General features: G+C 44.7%; 1 protein-coding gene and 1 non-coding gene across 2 annotated transcripts in view; both read left to right on the top strand.

The window, feature by feature from the left end:
* Nucleotides 1-7,338: 7,338 nt before the first annotated feature.
* Nucleotides 7,339-27,329, top strand: part of LOC113593201 (uncharacterized) — a 139,167-nt gene continuing 119,176 nt past the window's right edge. The window contains exons 1-3 of the mRNA XM_053221725.1: nt 7,339-7,641; nt 7,780-8,182; nt 23,989-24,066. Of these exons, the coding sequence (XP_053077700.1) occupies nt 7,339-7,641; nt 7,780-8,182; nt 23,989-24,066 (784 nt within the window). The remainder of the gene's footprint in view (nt 7,642-7,779; nt 8,183-23,988; nt 24,067-27,329) is intronic.
* LOC113595001 (U6 spliceosomal RNA) lies at nt 22,162-22,265 on the top strand. The gene has a single exon (XR_003415474.1). It is a non-coding gene; the product is annotated as a U6 spliceosomal RNA (small nuclear RNA).

The following is a 27,329-nucleotide window of genomic DNA, read 5'->3' as shown; positions in this document are numbered from 1 at the left end:
TCATCATCTTTGTATCCTCCTTACACATAGTAAGCAAATGTTTGCCAAAATAATTCCTGGTTGTTGACAGTACAATCATTTCTCCTATCACCTTTTTCTTAATTTCTTTTTATAAATTGAGATATATTTCACATACCATAAAATTCACTCGTCTCAAGTGTATAGTTCAGTAGTTTTCAGTGTGTATTCACAGAGCTGTGTAACCATCACCACAATCTAATTTTATGAACATATTTGGGGCCCCCAAAAGAAATCCATACCCATTAGTAGTCACTGCTCACTTCCTCCTACCCCCAACCTCCACCCCAGCCCTAGGCAACACTAAACTATTTTCTGTTTCCCTACAGATTTGAATATTTTAGACATTTCCTATATATGGAATCATACAATTTGTGCTCTTTTGCTCCTGGCTTCTTTATTTGAGTCATACTGGTGCGTGTAGTATGGTTTTGCATTTCCTGGTTTGCATTTCCCTGATCACTAATGATGGTGAGCATCTTTTCAGGTGCTAATTGGCCATTTGTATATATTCTTTGGGAAAATATCTATTCAGATCCTTTGTCCATTTTTTAATTGAATTGTCTTTTTATTACTGACTTGTAAGAGTTCTTTATATATTCTGGATAAGGTGCCTAATCAGATACATGTTTTGCAAATATTTTAACCAGTTCTGTGTTTTTCTCCTACTTTCTTGATGGTGTCCTCTTACCATACAAAAGTTTTTAGTTTTTATGAAGTACAATTTATGTATTTTTTCTTTTGTTAATTATGATTTTGGTATCATATCTAAGAAATTACTGACTTACCCAAGGTCATGAAGAGTTACTCCTCTGTGTTCTAGGAGTTTTATAGTTTTAACTCTTATATTTAGGTCTCAATCCACTTTGAGCAAATTTTCTCTATGTTGTGAGGTAGGGGTTCTATTAATTCTTTTGCAAGTGTATATCCAGTTGTCCCAGCACCATTTGTTGAAAAAACTATTCTTTCCCCACTGAAATGTCTTGGCACCCTTGTTGAAAATCAGTTGACCATAAATGTGAGTTTATTCTGGACTTTCCATTTTATGCCATCTATGCTTATACCAGTACCACAGTGTTTTGATTCTCATGTCATTAAAAAAAAAAAAAACAGTATAGGAAAACTGTGTAATAGGCAAATTGGAAGAGTGGCCTCTTTAACTTGGAGAAAATTCTTTTTGCAGGAATATGGATGTCAAGGGGAGGGAATAAACATCTGTTGGGCACCTATTATATGTTAGGCATTTTGGTAGAAACCTTCACACACATTGTAATAACAATCATGTAAAGTCATAATAATTCCATGCAATAGGTAGCATTATCCTCACTTAAAAACAAGAAAAATAGGGGTGCTTTGCTGCTCAGTGGGTGGAGCATGTGACTCTTGATCTCAGGATCATGAGTTCAAGCCCCATATTGGGAGTGGAACCTACTTAAAACAAAAAAAAATTTTTTTTAAATATTTAAAAGGCAAGAAAAGTAAAGTTCATGAAAGTAAAGTAACTTGCTTTTGATCCTTTTCTAACCAATGGAGAAGGAAGTGGTATTTATACACAGTCCCTAGGAATCCAAAGTCCATGATCTTTCATAACAAGGAGCTTTTATTACTGCATGCTTAGTGAACACAAACTGCATCTGAAGGCAGTAGAGGTACTTGAATTCATTAATATCAAACATTTTTCTCATGACACTCCAGAAAATTAAAGAGGCACTTATACTATATATATACTATTTTGAGACCATTGTCTAAAAGCAGCATTTCACAAGATATTTAGAGAAATCATTTTTCAACGATAAAAACTAGTTTATTGGCTCACTTTAATTTCACAGCTAATGTTAGTTTCATTTATATGACTCAAAATGATTGAACATTATTTTGTATAATTAGCATAGCACAATGCCATTTAGTTGGAAGAAAAACTAGAACGAGTCTTAGTTGTGTGGGTTGGCCTTGTCCTTAATTCTTTTTTCATTGAAAACCTTCCCAAGGTTGTTCTGAAATGAACACAGGTCACAGCTGTCAAATGCATTCTATGTGAAATAATAGAAGGTTTATAACTGAGAAAGATTTGCGAAATCAGTGAAGTAATGGCATTTTTTTTTGCAAAATTCATTTAATACAAAGCTTTTACATTTTTTCATTATTATTTTAATTTTAATTTTTTTTTAATGGAGGGCAGGGACAGTATCCTTTGGGTCTCAGGATCTAGAGAGTTCAGTTTAGATAATGCGGTTTCAGCCATGACAGAAACACAGTCTAGACAATTCTGTCATTTCTTGTGAACTTTTTACCCTCTCTGCTCTGCAGGGCACGAGTCTACTGCTTTGTCTCAGTGAAGATGCTGCACCCAGATGTTTAGATTGCCCAGTGGCTCTTATGTAAGGATTCCCATGATTCAATTCCTCTTAGAAGTTAATGCCAGGAAAAAGTTTGTCTAACTTGAAGAACAACTCTGATTCTTTTACCAGACCATGAGAACTGTATTATTCATTGTATGTCATTCTTGCCTTGGCTCTGGGAAGCCCAGAGCTAAATTTAATGCTCAACTGTGGTAAGTCAAGACTGGTAAGAGAACTTATTGCCTTCTATTATTTTTTTTAAGTTTATTTATTTAGGGAGAGAGAGAGAGAGAGTGAGAGTGCAGGGGAGGGGTAGAGAGAAAGGGAGAGAGAATCCTAAGTGAGTGGGCTCGAACTCACAAACTGTGAGATCATGACCTGAGCTGAAACCAAGAATCGGATGCTTCACCAACTGAGCCGCCCAGGCACCCCTTGCCTTCTATTGTTTTTAATACCAAGTAACCCCAGGGCCATATGGAGATAGGCAGAATACATGTTATGGTCAATAATACGTAATAATTATATTACCAATAGAAAATAATGCATCTTCTAACTCTAGCACTGTGTGAAAATAGGGTATCCAGCAATTGCTAGTTTTATAGATATACATGTTGCACTTCCTGTTTTCAGAAGACAATTGAAAGAGAGGAAAGGAAAAGTTTTCCTTCAAGGCAAGGTTTTCAGCTTGGAGATTGGGTTTTTCAGTCTGGTCCATATTAGGGACAAGCATCCTCTTCACTGCAAAGAACAGCAGTGGTTTCCTCAAAATCTCATCTCAGCATTGCTACTGAATAACACTGAGAACGTTCCAAATTTTATTGTAAGTACTAATGAGCCTAATTGTAAAATCTTACCTCTTAGAGGTTTTGAGAGCAACAGATAATTCATAATAGAAAAGATAAAGCACAAGTCAGGGACCAGATGTACAGCATTGTTGTAATAAAAGGCTAAAGCATGCTTTCATTGGGTGGTTTTATGCCTGTCATGAACACCATAAGACAGCTAATCCCCCAAGCTTCTTTGTATTTTGTACCTCTTCAGAGAAAAGTTTGTAATCCAGGAAAATGTCTGTAGGTGAATATTTGGAATGAATTTAATTTACCAGTTGCATGTTATTGAGCAGCTAAGAATGTTGGTGAATTTACATGCAACATATGAAGTAATATTGCAGTTGAACATTCTCACTGTATGGAAATTTCCACCTCACTTCAGGGGTAATCTCAATTGGATGAGGGCCAGATGGATTTGTTTATGGTAGCAGTGACATAATAGGAGGAAATGAACAGAGCACCTTCTTGAGCTGAGTTTTGCTAGTCATGTGGAATCAAGTTTTGGAACTATAGGCAGGAAAGCAGAGCACTTCTTTGAGAGAAGTCAATGACAAATTAAAACCCTTGTGTCACTTACAGAAAAAAGGAAGGCTGCAAGGTAGAGGCTGTGGTTTGAAGACAAAAGTGGCCAACAACTTTTAGTTTTGTCAGAAGACAGCAAATGCCCAAAGTTCTGTGTGCTCTTTTCTTTTATGACTTAGCCACAGTGTATTTTTAGAACCATGTTTTCCTTTGGCTCCTGTGTGGACGGTGTCCTCAATACATGTGTGAAAACTAAGGAAGTGTTTTCTACAAATCATTGAGATTTTCTTTATCAGGAGCTCTTGGCCCTTTATATCTGACTTGGTCCTACTGCCCTCCTGTAATGCAGTTACTGAAAAATCCTACGAGCTGATTTGCATCTGTAATATTTGTTCTTACTTGGAGACATTTTGCTATCCTCATTTAACAAATAGCCTAGCATCTTGGTAATGAGATTTCAGTACAAATGGGGAAATTTCTTTAGTATTTACGAGTGTCATGTTCACCTTTGAGTTAAAAACTGCCAGTTAGAAGCAGAAAATTAAATATGATATGGCTGAGTCCATTGGATACTTCGGCCAAGCCAATTTCTGTAGCCAAAAAGACCACTCTGTCTCATGTGGATGAGAGCACTGGTTTTAATTGGCCAGAGCCCTTTTTAATCAGGAGAGCTTTTCAAGTCTTTGTGCTCAAAACTGCCTTTTCTCCATCCATATTTGTCAAGGAAAATGGATTCTTAGAATTTCAGATGACTTCTTTGTATGATTAGATTCATGGGTAAAAACGCATGGTGATGGTTTTTAAGAGACTGTGACTTTTCACAGGATCTCAGTTTGGTGAACTGCAATTTTGCCAGTTTCCTTGAAGAGATTCTCTGCTTAAATCATTTCATCTTTCAGGTGATCTTCAAACGACATTGATTTCTGAGTGTGTATCTAGATCATGGTTTAGGAAATATCAATCTCTAAAACACGGGGGAGGTGGATTTGAGAGGGTAGTTTTTATGAAGATGAGTAGGAAAATTTAAAGTCAATCTATATTCAGTATGCTGACAATCATGAAAATATATCAAATCTGTCTGTTGTAAGTGCAGATCTTATTTGCATTCCAAGCAGATTCACACTCAGAATAGGATACAAAATGTTCGCACATGAAAAATACCTAGCCCTGTTGATGCAAGTTACATTAGGTGGAGTATAATGTTCAGAGAAATGAATGATTTGTACAGGCAAGTAAGTTCAGAATCACAACATTTTAGCCAGGCACCACTATAATTTTACCTTGTGACCTATCTAGTGGCTCATAATTATTTTCTTCTAAGGCCTCCTTGTCATTTGACCAAACTCTTCAGGTACCCTTTAATTTCTTATAATTTCTTCCTCACTCATCTCCCGTTAAGTGTTTCTTGAACATGTGGCTGGAGCACATGAAAGAAGCAGCATTCACAGTATCTCAAAGTTCCTCTTATTATCCCTCTTTCTCCAGCTACTTTTCCAGAAAACTGAAGTACTTTCTTCTTGAACTGTATCTTGTAGCATCTCTTTCCTCTGTTGTCCCTCCCTTTCCCATTGTTAATTTTCTCCTTCTCATCAAGCGTCATTTTTCTACTCTTCAGATCCAAATGATCCTATACGGGGGGAAATTTTAACCCAAATCGCAACAAACACAGTTCTGAGAAAACTTTACTTTCTGATCACTCAGGCGATTCTCCTGTGAATTCAAGGCATAAAATGAGTGTAGGCTTCCTAATTTACATGTCCCAGTAGGTATTTACTGTGTCAGCCATTCAGAAAGATACAAAAACATAAAGCTCAACTCTAGGCTTCAGAGAGATTGAGATGTAGACGAGGCACTAATTTAAATTACACACATATGAAGTATGTAATACCACCCTGTGATGCCACGTTTAGGTACTCAGCAGAGTCCATGAGGGCGGACATGTTTGTGCTTCTCTTGGTTCATTGAGGCACCTTCTGTGCCTGAAACGGTTCCTGGCACATGGTAAGGTGCTCGATAGATGTGTGGAATGAAGTACATTCTAATTTCTAAACGTAGAATTAAGGCCAGTCTCCTCCGTTACCAGCCTGTTTCTGTAATGAGAATATATGTAACACAAACGAACTCATTCGTGATTGATATGTAGGGAAAGGATATTAATAAACTGGGGTGGTTGTGTTGGTTCACAAGCAATTGTTCCCGGCGCTTTACTATTTTGCACTACCAAGTAACAGCAGCTACAAGCAAAAACACAGAGACCGCCAGTTGTGGAGAATACACAGTGCTATGGCTGATGCCCATTCACCTTGTGTTCTTTTGTTTGGATTTTGCCTTCACCATGAGTTCTAATTTGGGAGGGCTTATTGTCAGGGGGGAATTCACCTCTTATGTTTAGGTTTTGTGCTTCTCTTCCTAATGCAACAGCCTCAAACAACTCTCCCTCCAATCTCTTCATCAGTTACCTGCATCCTTTTTTAAAGGTAAAGTCCTCTATATTTACCGTAATATTTATTAGGAATTTAACACGGCCATAAACTCTGCTAGTATGTTTTTTGGATCCGTTACTGTTTTGTTAGTGTTCTAGTTGCAATGTTACATAGATTTGGGCTCGTTTGTTGCTAACCCTATTTTCCCCATAAGCCTTGTTATTTCTAGCATATGATTTCACAAAATGGGAAGAACACACACATCCTTTTATAGAAGAAATGTACTACAAACTTCAAGTTCAATGAAGATAAGTAGGATTTAGCTGTGGGAGAAGATAAAAGAGAGCACTCCATTTCTGGCAAGAGCATCAGCAACTCCCAAGTGGATACAGTATGGAACCTTCTGGGAGGAGGGAAGGAGTCCCAGCTGGCAAGTGAGGCTCTGAGGAGTGGGTAAGTGGACGGGTTTGAACACAAGAGGTTTAAATTCAGGATTTTCTGTGGCGAAGTGCCTCCGGAGAGCTTTTCAAACAGGAAGTGGCCTGCCTGAGCAGTGCTCTAGAACCATTACCCTGTGGGCATGTGCAGATGGATGCCCCTGCAAAGAGGGTCAGAGCAAGGAAGGGGGGCAAGGCCGCTGAGATCATTAAGGCCCCCAAACAGCCAGAAGCAGGAAGGTGGACTTGGACTTGGAAAGGACAGGGCAAGTGGGAAGACCTTAAAATGCAGAATCCAGTGGGAGAGGCTATGGCATTGAAAGAGAGGTTCGGGATTGACTGGTAGGGTCTGAGTTCAGGCGACTGGTGGATACAGGTATCCCAGACCAGAGGCAGAGAAGTTGGGGACAGGAGCAAGTCTGACAGGAAAAAAAGACAAGAAGGGTGTGCCCGGCCACGTCCCCAAGTTTAAATCACAAGAAATATTGCCACCTTAATTCGTGGCCATTTAACTGTAGTTTTTGGTGCCACTCTGGGGTGGCAGAGGGGAATCAGTCCCCTCTCCAACAAGGATGCCTTTTCAGACTGTCGGCTAAAGTGACTTAGGAATTCATCCTGAAAGCGTATTTTGGGCAGAGGAGAATGTTTCAAAACCCAAGCTATCTATGTACAATTATTCTTTGTGACGGCTTGCAGTTTCCTCACCTACAAAATCACAGGGCAAAGAAACTTATTCCTGGAGCCTCCTCTCCGGGAGAGGAAGGTGAGGATGGGGGTCCAGATAGCCCCAACCCACCCTCCCGCTTTGGATCCCCGGGGATCACCGGACGGACATTTTCCCGCTCCCCGCCCCGGCCTGGGGAATTGCTTTGGGCACTCCAGGGCAGGCGATCCGCGGAAGGCGTCCGGCCTATCACCCTCGACTCCGACTTTGCAGCTCCCCGCCTGCGCCGTGCTCATTGCCGGCGCTCCTGAGACGGTTTCCCGAAACTGCCCCCCGAAGGCTCCCCGCCGCGGCTCCGGGGTCCCTCGCAGGATTCCAGGAGGCGCCGCCGCCGCCGCCACCCGGCGGGCGCAGTGACCCGCTCCCAGGCCCCGGGGCCTCTGCCCCTCCTCCCGGGGATCCCCTTTCGCCAACAGCCTCCCGGGCCCCGCAGGACACTCCCCTCCGGAGGCCGGGCCTCGTCGGCCCGCCACCGCCCCCGCCTAGCCCCCGGCCGCCCCGCCCCGCCCGCGCGCCGCGCCGGGAGAGCCCCGGGCCCCGACCCCTCCCCCCGGACACCCGGCCCAAGAGCGGGACCCGGGCGGCGAGGGTGACTGGGCTGCGGCGCGGTGCCGGGTCCTGGGCAGGGAGGCTCGGCGGCCTCTTTCTTTCTCTGCTCCCGCCCCTCTCTCTCCTTCCTCCTCGCTAGCCCCGCCGGCGGCGGCCGAGTTCGGCACTCTCGCCTCGCCTCCTCCCCCACCCGGGGACCCTCTCCTCTCCCCTCCCCTCCCTCGCCCGCTCCTCCCGCCGCCTCCTCCCTCCCGGAGCGGCTGGCTGCGAGGAGGCGTAACGGAAAGCCCCGGCGGGGGAAGGCTGCGAGCTCGGGGCCGGAGACGCAGAGCCGGGCCGGGTGAGTTGGAGTCGCCGGGCCCCGCGCGTGCTGCAGGAGGGAGAGCCCGCAGCCCCGGCCAGGTGGGGCCGGGCGGCGCCGGCGAGGGGGTACCCAGCCCGGGCGCTGGCGGAACCGTCGCGGCCGGCGGAGCCGGGGCTGTGTGCGCGGCGGCTGGCGCGGGAACCGCGCTCCCGCGCTCCCGGAACCCGCCGGGAGGGAAGAGGACCGTCCCCGGGACTGGGACGGGTGTCGGGGGCTAGGAATGGCAGGGATCGTCTGTTTCTGCTCTCACCGCCGTGGCTGCCGGCAGCAGAAGTGGAAAAATTGTGCCGGGAAGTCGGCGTGAGCCGAGCTCTCCCGCCGCCACCGACGGGCTTCGTCCGGCCGTTCCCGCGGGCACCCAGGGCGCACGGATCTTGGGCGCAGCTCGGCGCCGGGCACTGCGCGCCTGGTACCGCGCCTCGGGGGGTGGGGGTCGCTGGCTGGTTGCCCGCTGGTCGCCCGCTTGGGGCCTGGTGTGTGGCGTGTGGGTCACGCCGGCCACAGACGTCAGCTGCTTTTCAGATCTGGGCTGCATTTTTGTGGGCAGCGCAGTGATTTGGGGTGCCTGTTGGAGGAGGTGGGCGTGTAGTGGGGAAGACTACATCTGGGATAGGTGGGTTGAGCCCATGAGATGGGGTAAAGAACTGGAGGAGACTGTGTACTTGTTTCGGGATGTTTTTAGGCTCAGAGTCCCCCCCCCCCCCCTCCTTTTTCCCTTCCATTCAGTGGTCTGGTGTTCTTTGAATTCAGAACAGCAAAAGGGTTTTTCTTCGATCCCGTTCAACTTTTATCTTAATCCAGGAGCGTCCTGAGTTTCAGGGGAGTCCGCGAGCCGTTTCAGTGGGAGTAATGAGAGTGAAGACAAAGTCTTATCCCCCACCCCCATCTTCACTCCCCCCCCCCCTCCCGCCCCGGACCATTTCCTGTATTTCCCGTTTTCTCTCTGTGATTGTGTGCGTGCGTGGAGGTTGCCATCGGTGACCCACATGTGAAAGTAGAACTTCTGTTGGAAATCGCAAAGCAGCCCCTGTGGACCAGAGTGGGTTTGAGCCAGAGGGAGGAGAGATGTGAGGGGGAAGGGGAAGGGAACTGTTAGAGCCCAGTCCCAGAGAGTTAAACCTGAGTAACCAAGTTCGAAGGTCCGTTTATCATGGGCACGTTGCTTTTGCTTCCCTCTGGAGCTTGAGAGCTCCACCCCCGCCAGGTTTAAGCCAGGATCGATGCTAATTTCTTTGGCGTTGCCCTTTCCTGCGTGTTTCTGATTCTTTCCTCCTGTTGTTCTTTAAAAAACGACTTCTTTTCAAATTTAGGAGATAGGGAGCACATGCTAGTAGGGAGTTTAAATGTCTTGAAGACAGAGAAAAGAAATAAAACCCAAGATGACCATTTCTTTTTGCTGTCATACTGTGATAGGCTTGTTATTAATCTGTGTCAGAAATCTCATGCTGGTGAAATATTTGAGGGGTTTGAAGTCATACCACTATTATGTTATAATGCTATTTTTCCAAGTGGTCACACAGAGAGCAGGTAGTGTGTCTGGTTGTGGTTTGCAAAGGGTGCTGCGAACATTTTATAAAATGCCAGGAAAGAAGACACGGTGTGTTGCAGGAGATGATGGGGGTGGAGAGGGAGAATCATTTGTCTTTAGAGCAGTCCAATTAGGAAGAATAATTACACTGTAAATGAACATTCTCAAATATAATTTGAATCATGCTACACGAACCAGTAATTTGTCTTTAGTTAGGAAAAAGGCTCTTTGTGGATGAGAGCAAAGCGATCCCTTCTGGAAAAAGTAATGTGTACTGTTCATGCATGTAGATGGGCTCAAAATTGATGGAACCTGCTTACAAAGATGTGTAGAGTGATGAATTAAAGAAAGAGATTTCACTGCACAGAGCAGGCAGGGCAGGAAGGAAAATTCCAAAGGAGAAGACAGAGAAACAATGTATGAAAAGTATATAGTCTTTTTTAATGAACATTGTATACAGCTTCTTAACTTTAAATTGACAAAGGAGGAGGCTAAACCCTAGGAGGACCCAGACTGGTACTGTTGACTTCCTAGAGGTGCCACTTACTGTCTGAACCTTGGACAAGTTATTTAATTTCTCTCAGCCTTGGTTTCTGTATCTATAAATTGGTGGCAGTAAGAGTGCAAGTCAAAGACTAACCTTGAAGATTAGCTAGGATTACTTTTGCATAGGATTTAGGTGGTGCCTCCTGCTAAGTGCTCAGAAAACGTTAATGATGGTTGTCAAGTATTTCAAATGCCCTGGAAAAAGCAGTGCCATTCAAAGAGCTGGAATGGATACCTGATTTAGAGTAAGCTGTGGCTGCCTCAGGCAGACCCTGAGCTGAGGCTGTACCCCTGCCTCGGGCAGCCCACAGGCAGAAACACTTGATCTTTCTAGAACTTACATGCCGCGTGCTTTTGGCCCATTGTGGTCAGCCTTCTCTGGGACTCCAGTTCTGGAGAGTGTAGCACAGGCTGTGTTTGGCTCTGAGGGCAAGAGCACAGGTGTGGGTGTGCAACTGCAGGCCTCACTGACTCTGTGATGGCAGGTTCTCAGGTTTCTGGTCCATGTTTGAGAGAACAAAAACAAAAAAAACAAACCAGCAGTGGGCAAGGTGCATGCCTCTTTGGGAATCCCAAAAGCAACATTTTACTCAATGCATACTGCTCTTGGAAAGATACAAACAGTGAATATCCAATCTCTAGAATTTGTTCCAAAAAGCAATGGTTAAGGCATGTTTTGGGATTAAGGATACACTGGCCAGTTTTTATTAAGGTTGTATCTAACGGCTAAGTGAACAAAAGGCGTTCTTAGCAAAACGCTAGTTCTTGAGCAGGGCAACTATACTGTATACTGCTCTTCTAACTTAGGAGGACCGCCTATTTGGTCATTCACCCACTGTTTTATCCTGTCATTCAGCAAATATCCATGAAGCCTGTCCCATGGGCTGGGCTCTGTTCTGGCCTCTGGTGACATAGCGAGAACCAAGAGCGGGCTTCCTGCCTCCCAATGCACGCGTGCTAGTTGGAGAAGCAAACTCCATGTGCAAACGACCTCCATCAACCCGGGAAACTCCTTTTATGATTTCAGACAGCCTGTACTGGGAAAGCAGAGCACTGGGCGTGCTTCCCTTCCACAAACCAGCCTGCTCAGAGGGAAGGGACCTGGCGGCGGGTAGTGATGGGGGCAGCCGGGTTTATGGGTTCTCCCTCGGGATAAGGGAGAAAGAGACTATTTCTTCTGTGCTTAATACAAGTCTGTGTCCATTTGGGTAGTGGGTGAGGAGAACCATCAGCCAACATGCCATGAAAACAAAGAGTTTCTTTCTCAAAGGTGAGATTTCTGAGCCTTAGAAAGACAAAGAAGGAATTAAAGGTCACTTCTGGTCATCACCCTGTAAAACCCAGGTGTGTCCAGGGCAGAATCTGCTGTGGCACTTGAGACACCTCACTCTCTCTTGCTGTATAAGGCGTGGCTGAAGGAGGAAAAGGAAGAGTGGATACTTGGTTCCTGGTTTTCTTTTTTATTACTTTTAAAAAGACATTAATACATGATGCAGTAATAATCACACATTTGGAGTCTAGAAGGCTGGCAAAGGTATAAGGCAGGTAGGGCTCTGATAGTAGTCGTGTGTATGGAGGCAAGGTCGAGAGGGAAGTACCTGAGGGTGCTGGGGTTGGGTGCTGAGCTGAGGAACCTGAACTTCGTCTCTAAAGCTGGCTGAAAGAGAATTTGCAGCAGGTAAATGACTTGTTTTGTAGTGCTTTAGAAAGAACTTGGTGGCCATGAGGTGGGTTGGGTGACAAGGAGACCAGAGTGGGGACAGAAGTTGAGCTTGAGAGGCTAGTGTGGGAATCCTTGAGGGACTTGGAGAGGGAGAGGTTGGGAGAGATTGCTTACCCTTCCTGGGTCTTCTCTCAGTTGTGGACACCAAGAGGGAGTCCAGGGTGACTGGTGTGGTCATGGCACCATTCACTGAGGTGAACAACTGTGGGGAACTTCAATTTGAGGAGATGGTATGGAGTAATGAGTTCAGTTGGATCCCGAACAGAACTGTGAGCCTTCCAGGGAGAGATGTCCAGCAGAGAGCTGAAAACACGGGCAGGAAGAGAGTCTGGAGTAGAGATGAAAGATGGAGTTGTTTTTATAGTAGTGGCAAGTAGTTGCCTGGATTGTTGAGATTTACTAAACAGTGCTCAGGATGGGAGTGATCTGTATACTTGTAACTGAATTTTTCTCTTTTATCCTTGTAACAGGCCTCACTGGGATAATTAAACCTCTGACCTTGGCCTTAAATGACCAGTCTCTCACTGTTATTTTACAGACCTGGTGATATCTGTTTATGTTACTTTGAACTGGGATCATTGAAAGGAATATATGTAGAATGGCTGTGAACATACTTAAGTAGCTAGGATGTATAACTGAAATTGATTACCACTCCCCCAACACAGACACACACAGACACACACATACACACATACGTTATAGACCATGTTCTTCCCCAAGTTCATATGTGGAAACCCTAACCCCCAGCGTGGTGGTATTTGGAGGTGGGGTCTTTGGGAGGTGATTAGATTTGGATGAGGTCGTGAGTCTGGACCTCCCTGGTGGGAGTAGTGTCCTTACCCAAAGAGAAAGAGAGATGAGAGCACATCAGCTCTCTCTCCACCACAGAGAGGAGGCTGTCATTGCAAACCTGTAAGAGGGTTCTCATCAGGAACCAAATCTCACAGTGCCTTGACCTTGGACTCCCAGCCTCTAGAACAGTGAGAAATAAATACTGCTTAAATTATCCAGTCTCTGGTATTTTGTTATAGCAGCTTGGACCGATTATTACACAGGTATGTGTTGTGTTTAAGAAAATGTAAGATGACCTTTACTTGCTGAGGAAGTAAAGTAGTTTTGTGCACATCTAGAAAGTACTGAACATACAGGTGTGTTACCTGTGTGTTTTCTTAGTTAAACTGTAATATCGTCAGCTAGGTCAAGAGAAGTTCCCAACTTTGACTTTGAGATTTGCCAGGTAAGAAGGAAGAACCTCAGTGTATTTGAGTTTTCCTCCTGTAGGTTCTGATTTTGATTTGATACTACATTTGTTGATTAAGTGGTGTTTTGGACCCTATTTAAAAAATACTTTCATCAAAATTGAGTAAGACTACAGAGGTGTTTACTTGGGTGAATTGTTGCGGTTCCATTTAGGACATCACAACCAAACTCGCTTTTAAAACTCTTCACATGGTTTCTAAAATAATAAGTACTGAATTCTGTAGTCAATTATGGTATTTGAATGAAGAATATTGAGGGTTTCAGCGGGTTCATTGCAAACAAAGTTTAACAATTACTGAGGTGACATTAGCCGTAAAAGCAGTTCTTTCCTTGTGTCTTCTGTATGTACAGAGAATGGTTCAATGACGTCACCAGGTTTCCTGGCTTTTGGCAACTTACGGGTAATACATTGAGGATTTGCAGCCTAGGCTAATATATGAAGCTAGGATGTTATAACAGTGAATATGTGGCCTTTTAAAGCACTCCCTGTTTGTGGAACTAAGGATATTTGATTACGGGCTGAATATCTTTCATCCTATAAGTGCACAGACTTGCAGGCATCCCTGGATTGCTGGTAGGGAGCTCCACACACACTTGGGGTTCCCAGGTCTTTATTTCCAAATGCTCCATACACCCTTTCTCCCCAACACTAATTTTCTCCCTAACACTAATTTTCTCCCCTTAGAGAGGGTGGTCAGGCTTTTCCCAGCCCCTGTGAGAAGACACGGGGAGGAGGCGGCTGTCTACAAGACAAGGAGAAGCCTCCAAATGCATAGGTGCCATGAGACCTTATATTGTGAGAACTAACTTTTGTTTTCATGTCCACGAAGGAGAGGCTTATCCATCTTCTTTTTTTGAAGTTACCATATGGCCCTTCAGGGCTATTGCTGTTACTATGAATTTCATTCATTTGTGAAATAATTAAAAGTGTGCAAAATAGTCCCCAGTGAATGCTTGTTAAATTGCAAGCATACTATTTGATTTGTGCGCAGCTATTACTTCCCTTACGGCTCTGGATCTAGGGTAAGGCCAGTGGGGGTGACTAATGATTGTCAGTCTGTGTAATGACCAAGAACATCTCCCCTCACCCTTGCCTGCTTAACTGGGGTGCCATCGGAAGGAAAGCTGGTAGCCGTAGACAGACTCGAAGGATGTAGACTAAAATTTTAACTGTTCGCCTTGGTCTGGTGATTACAAGTGACTAGTTATTTTCTTTATTTTTCTGTTTTCTGTAATATTTTCAGATTTTCTGTAAATAGCAGTTACTTTTTTATTAATTTTTTTTAACGTGTATTGATTTATTTTGAGAGAGAGTGGGGAAGGGGCAGAGGGGTGTGGGGAAATGGAGAATCTCAAGCAGGCCTCATGCCCAGTGCAGAGCCTGATGTGGGGCTTGATCTCACAACCATGAGATCATGGCCTGAGCTGAAATCACGAGTCAGATGCTTAACCAACTGAGGCATCCAGGCGCCCCAATAGCTTGTTACTTTTAAAACCAGAGCAAAAGAGTTGGTGGGTCTGTGTGTGTGTGTGTGTGTGTGTATGTAAACATGTTCGCCACAACACCGTACCTCTCCTTACATCTGTGGTGCATCCATTGTAAAGGAGGTTTTTGTCTTTAAAAAGAATTAAAATTCGTATTTGCTATAATTGTAGTTGCTCATACTGGGAGGCTAGGGAATACAACCATGATTAGGTGCTGTGATCCACAGCCAGAGTGGGACAGCTCTCTCAGAACTATACAGAAACCGACTCCTTAGTGTATATTTTGTACGTTTTTGTAAACATTGTAAATGTGATTTGAGAGGTGTTTCACTTATACATCTAGGTGTGTAAATGGCTGTCTGATAAGTCTTGAATCAAATCTGATAAGTACTGAATTAAATATGTGCTATACTGACATGTTGGGTTTCTTTCTTTTTAAAAATTGTTTCAGTGTTCAGTACAACCCAAACCAACAGTGAGATCTTAAATATCCCTTTAGCAGCAACCCCTGCACATGCCTGGAAAATTAGAGGGGCTCTTTTTCCTCTACTGATTCTTTCGTTCAGCATTTTCTTTCTTTCCACACTGAGCTGTGCTGTCAAGGGCACCTGGGGTTCAAGCTTCCCTTCTCCTGGGACAGGCTGCAGTTGGGCTGGATTTCACATGTTGTTTTCCAGTTTTCAGGCAGTTAGCCAGTTGTTTAAGGATGGTTGTAACTGCATGGACAGTAGGGTTGTTTAATCTTTAGGTAAGTGGTGCATAGCACATACATATTGAGGACAAATTAACCTCTTAACAATTTTCAACTCCTTTTTTTTTTTTTTTTTCCTCTTGCTTGTAGAGACCAAATATTCTGGAATTAAAAATAATGGATAGTCTGGGAACTGCAAGCTGTACCAGTAAGCAGTGTTTTTGTCTTTATAAATGACTATTACTTGGGTATTCAATACAGACTTAAAAAAAACATGGGTCACATCTTTAAAAACAGTCTAAAATCACATCCAATTTTTGTAATGGCTGTCTATTCCTAGATGATGATCCCACATAGAAGTATGTCTAAACAGATACCTACTCTGTCATTTGCTCATTTTTATAGTAGTCCTTTCAAGGTTCTTCTGTACTAGAAGCTCATAATTTACTGGCCTAATTACTAATTCTGCATGGATTTATGCTGTACTAGGTAGCATAGTGTGCTGGCTTAAACAGGCGATGGTAGGTCTTTTTGATCTGAATCCTTTCGGTAAATGAGTGTGCTTAGGTTGTCCTGTCTGTTTATGTGTTTTTTCAAGATGGTGCTTAGGCCTATAGTTCTTTTCTCTATTAGTAAAGAAACAACAGCTTCGAAGGAGCTAAGCTGATGTGTGGAATGTTTAAACTATAACTTAGGGCCTAAAAGAGCTATAGCCCGGTAAGGAGGCCACACTTTATTATAAGAACACAGTTGGTAGTGGTGATGAAAAAGTGTGATAGGTTGTGTGTTCATCTGTGTGGACAGGTGGCTGGGGGCCTGTTTAGGATAGTCTTATCAGCTATGCTGCAGAGGGACCACTACTTCCTTGGTCTGGAAACCAGACTGGTGGACCCTAACAGTAAATTGGTTAGCTTTCTCAGCAGGTGTATTAGTCAACACAACTGGCATGTTTTAAAACATTTTATTTTTTTTATTTATTATTTAAAAAAAAATTTTTTTTTAACGTTTATTTTTGAGACAGAGAGCATGAACGGGGGTGGGGCAGAGAGAGAGGGAGACACAGAATGGGAAGCAGGCTCTAGGCTCTGAGCCATCAGCCCAGAGCCCGACGCGGGGCTCGAACTCACGGACCACGAGATCGTGACCTGAGCTGAAGTCGGACGCTTAACCGACTGAGCCACCCAGGCGCCCCTTAAAACATTTTAAAATGAGAAGTGCCATCATGTTAGATTCCTCTTGCTTATGTATGTGTGTTTGATTTTTTTTAAATCTTGACCATGGGACTTCCTGTTTCTGTCCAGATAATTCTGAATTCTGACCTGGTCATCTGCCATGTCAGCCATCCCTCTGGGCTGCCTGTTGTGTTCCTCGACACATTCTGCTCATCAGTCATTGAAGTTCTTTGAGTTATTTACTGGTACTGCTCTGTTAGACCTCCCCATGTCATTCTTCTGAGTCTTCTTTGTAACCAGGGGTGTGTCAGCCTTTGTAGGCGGCCAGAGGTTAGAGGGTTGGAGTCAGTGCCAAGATACAGAGGAAGCTAATCATGCTTGTGACCTTGCCCTCATTAACCCTGTGTTGGAACCAAGAGAGCCAGCATTCCGTGGTATTGTTTGACTTTGGATTGTCTCTATTGATTTATGGTAATGGGCTCCCTATTTCAGAATGTAAGAGATGATCAGTACTTACTGCCTCTTTCTAACTACTGAAAAGTCAGGCTTTGGATTGTCAGATTAGTCATTGGACCCTGTTGATGGTGGTTTGGTCCCAAGACAAACCAAGACTGACAAGAGTGTGAGGGCAGAAGGCCTCTGAGAGTCTGGAGCATAAGCGGGTGGGCTGATGACCTGGGTGTTCCACAGGTGGGGGTAAAACACTCAAATTTCAGTGTGTGCAAGAATTACCTGGGACCTTGTTAAGATGTAGATTTGGATTCAGCAGGCCCACGTGGGGCCTGGGATTCTGTATTTCTAGCAAGCTTCCTGCCATGCTCATGCTGCTGGTTCCATGTAGCCAGGCTCACACAAAGGTGGGTGGTGGATAAGACTATGGACTAGTCAGCTGGACGCTAAAACCTGTACAGTCTGATAACCAGGAGGCATCTGTGGGGTCTGACTTAGAATTGGTTGCCTGCTACCTAGGGCTGGCCTCTATTGGGATGAGACCAAGGGCCCTGAGCCTAGTCACTGTCCTTAGGACCCATAATGGCCACCAGGAGCAGCTGCACAGTGTTTCCCCATAGTCCTTAGGGCAGGGACGTTGTGGAGGGTCTCTTAGGTGAGATACGATTAAGCTAAAGGGCAGGTTTTGTTTTTGCCAAGTTTTAGTTAAATTGATTTCCTCACTGCATGTTGAGTATATTCCATAATTTTAACTAGATAAAGAAGGCTTTACCTTTCTTTAATTAAACCTGCATTTTCTCATAGGCCCTGTAACTGCAGTTAATGTAATTACAGGGTTTTGTAAAAAGTTACCTCTTACTTTATTTGGAGCATTTTTTATGAAACTTGCTTGATATTCTGCTGGGCTAGCTGGCTAGAATATATAGATGTTCTCAGACCTCTCCCCAGAGGTTTTGACTTTATAAGGCTGGAGTAGATCCTGGGGATCTATAGCTTTTAAACAAAGCTTCCAGGTAGTTCTTATGGTCAGGCAGGTTCTAGAAACACCAGTGTAAAGAAACATCAGTTTAGAAACCCATCTATCTGAGCCTGTGATGTTGACCATGTCTGGGGGATGGATGCCCTTACAAGTTCTTTTCTTGCCCTCTTGGGTACTTGGTTGTGGAGAACTGGTTTCTCTCCCTGTGGGATCACTTTAATTTTTATCTTGACACATGCTTTTATTCTTACAGAGGCCCTTATCTTGGGTGGAACCGAAGCAGAGAGTCCTTTTTCAACAGCGTAAGAGCTCAGTTCTGTGAAGCTGTTATTTTTAGGAAGGTTTTACAGACACTGACTATTAAGTGCTTTTGGGCATGCTTGGAAATTCTAGGCTTTAAGCTTTGGGCCTCTACGGAGAAGTCTTAGGAATGTCCTGCAGCTGACTTTTCCCACACCCTCTCCCACTTTGGTTTAGACAGACAGCTGGGGATAATGAGTGTCCCCTTTCTAAGTAAATGCTGACCAGAAATGGATGAGGAGGGGCCCTTCATCCTCCACAGACCAGTTTGGTTCTGATCCAGGTGAACTGACAGGTTGAGGAGTTGGGCTTTCCGTATCATTATATCAACATTAACCTCCCCTTTCTGCAAATGCAGGGTCCATCTCAGCCCCACGCAAGAGGCCAAGTCAGTTTGTGAAACAGATGAAGTAGGAAATGGTCTGTGTGATGAGATTGGAAGGGTGTGGAAAAGGGTTTCTTGCCTGGTGATTTGGACACCGTTACATTTCCATCAGAACGCACATTAGAAGCAGCCTTCATGCCCGAGATCTGAGGCTATTTGAGCCTTTATTACTAGTGATTTCCTGATTGGTACACCTGCACCATCTGGCAGAGAGATTCTTGTCGTTGGTGTTAAAGACGGTCACTGAGATTAAGAAGATTCTTGGTATTTCTGGAATCATGTATGACAGCATCAAAGCCCCTAGGAACTGCTGCATGGGAGTAATGAACTTCTTGATCTATTAAAAATTAAAATAAAAAAAAAAAGGAAAGTGGAATTCACTTAACTGTTTTGCCTAAAATTCTATCATTAGAGAAATTTGGTCCAAACACTTCTCTTTAAACAACTCTTAATTCAACACATAAGGATCTGTATAGGACAGGTAGCATATTTTTTATTTATACCTTAACAGGAATAATTTCATAACATGCTTCTCAAAAGCAGCTAAGGTCAGGGAATGAGAGAGGGGACTCTGACTTTAATGGGGTGGAGTGTGGGCACTGGACAAGGAGGGCAGTGCCACAGAGGATAGCTAGAGGCAGCAGGTACGCAGGCCAGCTCACCAGGAGCCAGGCTACCTAGAATGGCCTGAGGCAAAACTAGTCCCTCTTTACTTTGCGTGTGCGCACACATACTGTGTTGTAGGGACTTGAATAGCCTTGATGATGTGTGTGGCATATTTCTATCTAATGGGGCTATTTCCCATATACTTGACCAGTTGTAATGAAAAGCCAGGTGATCTACATAAGGAAATTAAGATTAAACATCCCAGTTGTACTTGGGGTTATTTTGCTGTCTTTAAACAGTCTGTTTAATTTTGAGAGCAAAGCTCAGGAAATGATGCTGTTCTGTGCCTACTCAACAGGTGAACTTGGCCAGTAGGAGAGACCTCCCTTCTTCTACTGAGGGGCTTTTTCCCAGTCTGTTTTGAGAAGGGCTTGATTCTTCTGAGACTCCATGCCACCTAGAAAGTGTGCTGTAATGCATGCCTTCTTGTCATGTCTGCAAAGAACAGTTCACAGCTCCTGGGTGAACTCTGAACTTAGATACCCTCTTACCAAAGCCAAAGCTTGTTTGAGTGATACAGTGTGTTTTCAGAAAAGTATAATGATGGGTTGGGAGATTATCTTACCCCCGCTGTCTGAGTAAGCCTGAACTAATAGAGAAGTTACACAGAAGTACATCTCAGGACCAGAACTCTGGGAACTTCTACGAAGACTGACCCACACTCTCACCCACAGCCATTTCCTGCCCCTGCTTCTCCTAGAGCCCCTGCTCTGTCTTTAGATTGGGCTTGGTGCCCCTGATTCTGAGATTCACAAGATGTTCCTTCATGCTCTTAGGGTCTTGAAATAAAGCACACAAAAAATGAATACATCCTATTACAAACAAAATACCTTTGTCTTCAAGGGGTACTGGTTTCCTGGTACCCAGGAAAGGTGGGAACACACAGCCTGTGAAAGTCAGAAAGCACTGAGAACCATCTATCCTGACTCCTGTAGTGTGATCATTAGCTTGCTCTGTGACCTTGGACAAGTCATTTTACCTGTTTGGGCTAGAGACAGTTAAGGGATGAATCCAGGCCTGAAATTCTTATTCTAGGTGAGTCTGTATGTCTGTGTGTTCAGTCATTTAATCAACACAAGCTTATTGAGCCCCCCAGGGAGCTGACAGTCTGATAAGAGAGGCTGTAGAAGAGTCATTATCTTTATTTATTTTTAAAATTTTATTTATTTTTCAGAGAGAGAGAGAGAGAGAGCACGCCAGCAACAGAGGGGGCAGGGGCAGAGAGAGAGGGAAAGACAGAGAGAATCCCAAGTAGGCTCCACACCGTCAGTGCAGAGACCGATGCGGGGCTCGAACCCGCGAACAGTGAGATCATGACCTGAGCTGAAGTTGGACACTCAACTGACTGAGCCGCCCAGGTTCCCCAAGAGCCGTTACCTTAATGTGGGTAGTTATGTGTGCATTGCAGGAGACAGACCATGCGGGACATGTATGAAGCCTTTACAGTTGTGGGTTCCACATGCACAGAGAGGGTGGGGAGGCTGGAGAGCCGGGGTGTGCAGGTGGAGGCTGTAGTATAGGGAAGGTGCTAGGGATCTCTGCAGCATTGCTTGTTCCCCTGGACCACATGTATTTGCTTGATTGTTATGAGATCCTGCAGCCCAGCCACCCTCTTTGTGATGTTGGCAAGAGGGGCAGACTCTGGAAGCTGAGTGTGGTTGGGGTATGCAGTATATGGCTATGATCTGTGTTGATCTGAACACTGTTTTTTTTTTTTTTCATTAAACAAATTTTTTTTAATGTTTATTTTTTTTGAGAGAGAGAGCGAGCGTGCGCGAGCATAGTGGGGGAGGGGCAGAGAGAGAGGGATACACAGAATCTGAAATAGGCTCCCGGCTCTGAGCTGTCAGCCCAGAACCCAATGCGGGGCTCGAGCTCCTGAACCATGAGATGATGGCCTGAGCTGAAGTCAGATGCCCAACTGGCTGAGCCACCCAGGCGCCCCTTTAATTTTTTTTAATGTTTATTTATTTTAGAGAGAGAGACAGAGCAACAGAGCGTGAGCAGGGAAGGGGCAGAGAGAGGGAGACACAGAATCCGAAGCAGGCTCTAGGCTGTTAGCGCAGGGACTGATGTGGGGCTCGAACTCAAGAGATGTAAGATCATGACCTGAGCTGAAGTTGGATGCTCAACCGACTGAGCCACCCAGGTGCCCCGATCTGAATACTGTTTTTATTAAAAAAAAATTTTTTTTTAAGTCTATTTATTTTTGAGAGAGAGAGACAGAGACAGAGTGTGAGCGGGGGAGGGAGACACGGAATCTGAAGCAGGCTGTAAGCTCTGAGGTATCAGCACAGAGCCCAACTCAGGGCCCGAACCCACAAACTTGTGGTATCATGACCTGAGCTAAAGTTGGACACTTAACTGGCTGGGCCTTCCAGGTGCCCCTGTTTTTATGTTTTGGACCCCATTTCCCCCCCTTTTGTTAAGCAAAGCAAGAACTATAGAAACATAAGAATGTGAGGATTTGTCTGCTCTTTACAGAAATATCCTTTTTGTTGGGGGGTGGGAGGGATAATTTTTTCTTTCTTCTATGGAGACAGTAGATACTTAGAGAGGCAGCTGAGCTGAGCTATTCTCATCCTGAATTACGTTATGGCTCCTGGGCCTTGGTATCTTTGTAACCACGGAGTGTGTTCCACACTCCAGAAGGAAACTTGACCCTCACATAAAACCACTTGGAGCTTTCCGGATGGCCCATTTCTTTTTCTGGAGTGGTCAGATTCTGTGCCTAGGTGGGGGGAGAAACACAGTCTGCAAGGAGACGTGCGTGCTCACTTTGGCAGCACTTAAAGTAACATTGGGACGATACAGAGATTAGCACGGCCCCTGTGCAAGGACGACACACACATCTGTGAAGCAATCCATATTTTAAAAAGATGAATGAATGAATAAAAAAGAGAAGTATGTGTCCACTTGCCTGAAGCTGGAGTTTATTTTCCTGCCCTGAAGCAAATGGAGGCTGTAGAAGGGGATGGGGCACGTCTTCAGGAAACAAAATCCTCCTGCAGCACCATATCCCCACCCCAGCGGTGGGTTCTGGGCTCTCTACCCATCAGTCTGCAGGGCTAGGAGGGATTCCAAGCCTCAACGGAGTTGTGTGTTTTCTTGTAAACAAAAATGGACATTGTGGGTCATAGGCCAGGCCAGCTCTGTGCTCTGTACCCTCCCCAGCCCCTGTCCTGGCACTGCCCGCGTTTGGTGCCACTGCCTTAAGGGAGCATCCAGATCACTTGGAGGGCTTTTAATAACACATTACTCCCATCCCCAAAGATTCTGAGTTGCTAGGTCTGCAGTGGGCTGAGAATTTGCATTTCTAGCACATTCACAGTTGATGCTGATACTGCTGGTCTGGGGACCACGCTTTGAGAACCACTGTGACACTAGGCACTCCTTGACCTTCTGGAGGGTGTGTTGGGACAAGCAGACTCCACTCCTGATGGCGTGTCTACCTGTGGGGAATTGCCCAGTGCTGGAAGAGCCAGTATTTCAGAAGCAGTGGTTCATTGGAGTGCCACAGGGGCCCTGGCCCTAGAGCCTTCTCTATTGGCTCTTTCCACACAGACCAGGGATGTGGCATTTGGAGTTGCTGATTAGGGCTCTCATTGCCTCCATCTAAGACCTTCTTGTCTCAGGTGTTGCAGAAAACTTCCTGGACCATGTTGCTTTCCTATATAAGATCCTTCAGGGGCTTGCCGTTGGTCTTAAGATAAAGTCCAAAGTCCTAAAATGGCTGCAAGGCCTTTTGTGATTCTCTACCTTTATAGCTTTGTCTCTTGCCAGCCTCCGTCTTGGCCTCTGAAATACTCCAGTGGTCACTAACCTCTTTCTTTTCTTTTTTAAGTTTATTTATTTATTTTGAGAGAGAGGGAGAGAGAGATCCCAAGCAGGCTCCGCACTGTCAGCACAGAGCCCAATGTGGGCCTCAAGCTCACGAACCGAGAGATCATCACCTAAGCTGAAATGAAGAGTCGGGCACTTAACCGACTGAGCCACCCAGGCGCCCCACTAAATTCACTCTTTTATGAACTCACATCCCATTTCAGGGCATCCCATTTTGCTGGTGGCTTTCCCTGGTATGCTGTTTGCTTGTCCTCTTAGTCTGACATCTCCTGCTTGTCAGACCTCAGCTTAGCTATCACTTGCTCTGGTGAGCTTCCGTTGACCCCTCTGGAACCAGTTAGGGCTTCTGTAAAGGTTTCATATCACCTCGCAGTTTTCTCACTTTGGCTCATATCGGCTGCATCAAGGTCCTGATTACTGCCTGTTTATTTCTCTGTCTCTGTGGAGGGGCTGCAAGCCCATCACATGATCATTCATGTGATCCCAGGCTTGTCATGGTGGTTCTGTGAGGTAGATACTGCAGGGGAGGAAACTGAGGCAAAGGTAGGTTAAGTACCTGGCTTACAGTTCAGTTACCCTGTCACTGAGTTACAACCCTGGGATTCTCATTCAGGTCTCTTCAACCTGACCCCCTAGCCAGGCTTCCTGCTTTGAGACCAAGAGCCCCAGGCATGGTCTGCAGACCTTTCCTGGGAGCATTAAAAGACTGGCTATTCCAAATTAACAAAAATGGTCCTTTCCTGTTGTTTTTTAGGTAAACTGGGAAGCAGACTCTTGAATTCACAGCTGGCTTGTGGTTTTTGCATCTCGTTAAAGGGCACTCATCATACAGGTAAGGGGTTAGTTCTTGGGACCTGCTCCTCATGCTTAGGTGGGTTGTAGGAAAACTCTAGTCATGATGATGCACCCTGGTAACTCCCAGAGTTCTCATTCAATAACAAGAAAATCCTTAAATGAGGAAAGGTGTGAGGTGGTCCCCCACCCCTGTTGAGAGTTTATGGGGTGAAGGTGTTTACTTGGCTGGCTTTCTCCTGGGTGTTGCTGGCCTTTTCACCACCCAACATTCTTTTCTGTGTGCAGGGTTCCCTTCTCCCATCCATGTAAGCTGGTGCTTAATTCTTTTTCTAGGGGTGCCTGGGTGGCTCAGTCGGTTGAGCGCCCAACTTCGGCTCAGGTAATGATCTCGCGGTCTGAGTTTGAGGCCCGCATCAGGCTCTGTGCTGACAGCTCGGAGCTTGGAGCCTGCTTCAGATTCTGTGTCTCTCTCTCTGCCCCTCCCCTGCTCACATACACTCTGTCTCAAAAATAAACATTAAACAATATTTTTTTAATTCTTTTTCTTCATTTAAGATGCAGTCCAAATTTCTTTTGTTATTTATCAAACTGCATCAGGAAGAGGCTTCTTGGAGCATAGCCTTTTCCTCACCTTTACAGCACAACCAATCACTGCTTATCTGCTCAGACAGCACACTTGCTTGCTATATGAGCTTTACTTAAGTGTTTGTGTGCATTTTTTTCTTCCAGTCTGTGAGTTCCTTGGCTGTAGTCTCCCATCTAGCATATTTTCTGGCATGAAACAGACTTTCAGTAAATGAATAAATATGTCTGACAAAACAAAACAAAAAACAAACAAAAAAACAACAACCCCTAGTAAGCTCAGCTAAGGCACAGCCACAAAAAAAAATCATGATGTATTTCTAAGCCAATGAAATGATATGTAAATTGCTCTTTTGGATTAATTCTGTGCCTGTTTGCTCATATAAACATGCATAATTGAGAATTTACCCTAATATATTAAATTAGTAGGAGTTTAGACTCTTCCTCCTAATGAAAGGGATAAAAAGTCAGGAGTTTTTGTGTCATTGTCTTTCTATGGAGTAATAAGTGATGTAGGTCTTGAAGCACTAATGTGCTAAATGACAACCTGCAGCTCTGAGTTTGCTCTTGGAGAGACCATTGTCACCGGGACCCTGGGAGCCCTGGTCAGCTCTAGGGCTGGACATGTGTCTAAATGTATAGGCAGCAAGGGAGCAGTCAACAGACTTTCCCAATATATAACCTGGAGGCAATGAAAATATTTCTGAGTGGTTTGACCATTTGTTTTAAAACACAGTTCAGGTTTAAATAATTTTACAAAAAGCTTAAAAAAATTTTTTTTAATTTTAGAAAGAGAGAGGGGGTAGAGGAGAGGGGCAGAAGGAGAACAGGGAGGGGGAGGGAGGGAAGGGGAAGGGAGAGAAAGGAAGGAAGGAAGGAAGGAAGGAAGGAAGGAAGGAAGGAAGGAAGGAAGGGAGAAAGAAAGAAAGAAAAAGAAAATCCAAAGCAGGCTCCATGCTCAGTGTGGAGGCCAGTGTGGGGCTTGATCTCATAACCTTGGGATCATGACCTGAGCCGAAATCAAGAGTCGGATGGTCGGCCAACTGATCCATCCAGGCGCCCCTTTAATGAAAAGCTTTTAAATCAGTGCACCTCAATCCTCCCCAGACTTCTCAGGTCATTGGGTTCTTTGAGAGGTGCACTGATTGGCTTCATCCTGTGGGTTGGGATTAGCAACCCCCAGGGTGGTGGCTCACTGAATATTGAAGCCAGAATGGGGCCTGGGTCTTCATCTAGGAGAATATGGTATTGAGTCTTTACTCTTGCCTTCCTATCCTGTTCTACATTAACACTGCTCATTGTTCAGCCTTTCCAGCTGCTTTGGTTGGGTGTGTGCGGCACTAAAGCAAAGAGAAAGAAGTTGTCTTCTGGTTTCTGCATTCCTAGTAGAGGTACTGGCCAATAAATCCACGTAAAAGCAATCACATAACTGTGGTTTCTTTTACCTGGTGCCGAGCCCCAGTTGTACAGCCGTATGGGAGAATTTAGTGAAAGACAAAGCAGTACAAGAAATGTGACTCTCAGTTAACCCTACTCGTGTTCTTAAAATTTCCTAGGGCTTGGGTAGAGTGAGGACTTCAGCTTTGCTCAGGAATTTCCAGTCTCCATGTAAGCCAGTTTGTCTGCCATATTTGAAAAATAAATTAAGGAAATTAATTGCAGTTTAAAAGCCCACGTGTTAAAATATGAGGAGTTTTAGCTTTATAGTAGGTTTTGAAATTTGACTATTGACTGTTTTGCACCATTCCTGCAGAACCCAAATGCAAGGTGGTTGTTGTGTGTCTAGTTTTTATGCTGCCAAATGCATGAGGAGTGCTTACAGATTGGTAAGAACTGGCAACGCATTGAGCTTCTGGGAGATGTGATTCTCGGAGTGACTCCTGTTTTACAATACAATTCTAATCTGGTTAGAAAAAAATGTGGTAGGTCAAGTTATTCAGCTGTCCTCCTCCATATGGGGTTCTCACACATAGGTGTGCATTCAGGCACACTTCACTGCCTTCTCTGGTTGAATCTTGACTACCCCACATCATTTGGACTAGCCCAAGAAGTGCTACAGTTCTTGGATTTTCCTAGAGCTTCCAAACTTTGTGTTTTGGACTTACGCTGTGGTGTTCTTTCATGGAATGGTTACTGTTTCTAAAGATGAGCCCGCTAGCACCCCACCTGTAGAATTTGTGTATCAGGGTGTGTGTGTGTGTGTGTGTGTGGTTAAGATGGCCTGGGCCCCTAGTGTCCACAGTAGACATTTGGGAGCCATCAGAGCGAAGGCAACTAGCGGGCATAGCGACTGTTCTGCTGGTCTCAGACTCCAGTGTCATTAGCTTGCTGGTCTCTGACTGACCATTTCCTTTATTGCCGAAGTGTCTGGGAACCCAGTCTGTAGCTGGTTATAGACACATGCAAAAAGTAAATGGCACATCCCCCTCCCAACCCCACCGGGTGTCTTTGGTTTTCTCAGGTGAAGCCTTTATCTTTTCTTCTTCTGAAAGAAGCAGCCAAGTCTCCAAAATAGGCTTTTGAGGTTCATGGTAAAGCTGCACCCAGGCATTGACATTTATGGGAAGAGTTTGCTTTTTTCCATTTCCAGGGCACAATCAGTGCATCACTTAGGAGCCACTTTTTACTTTGATCAGGTCACTTCTGAGCTGTGATATGTGGGCTGGTCTGTCTTATCCAGTGTAGAAGCTTGTTGTTGATTTCAAAGATAACTTATAA

This window comes from Acinonyx jubatus, chromosome A1, assembly GCF_027475565.1.
Source record: "Acinonyx jubatus isolate Ajub_Pintada_27869175 chromosome A1, VMU_Ajub_asm_v1.0, whole genome shotgun sequence".
NCBI lineage: Eukaryota > Metazoa > Chordata > Mammalia > Carnivora > Felidae > Acinonyx > Acinonyx jubatus.
Note: the sequence above shows the minus strand (reverse complement) of the source record. Positions and strands in the feature narration are given on the sequence as shown.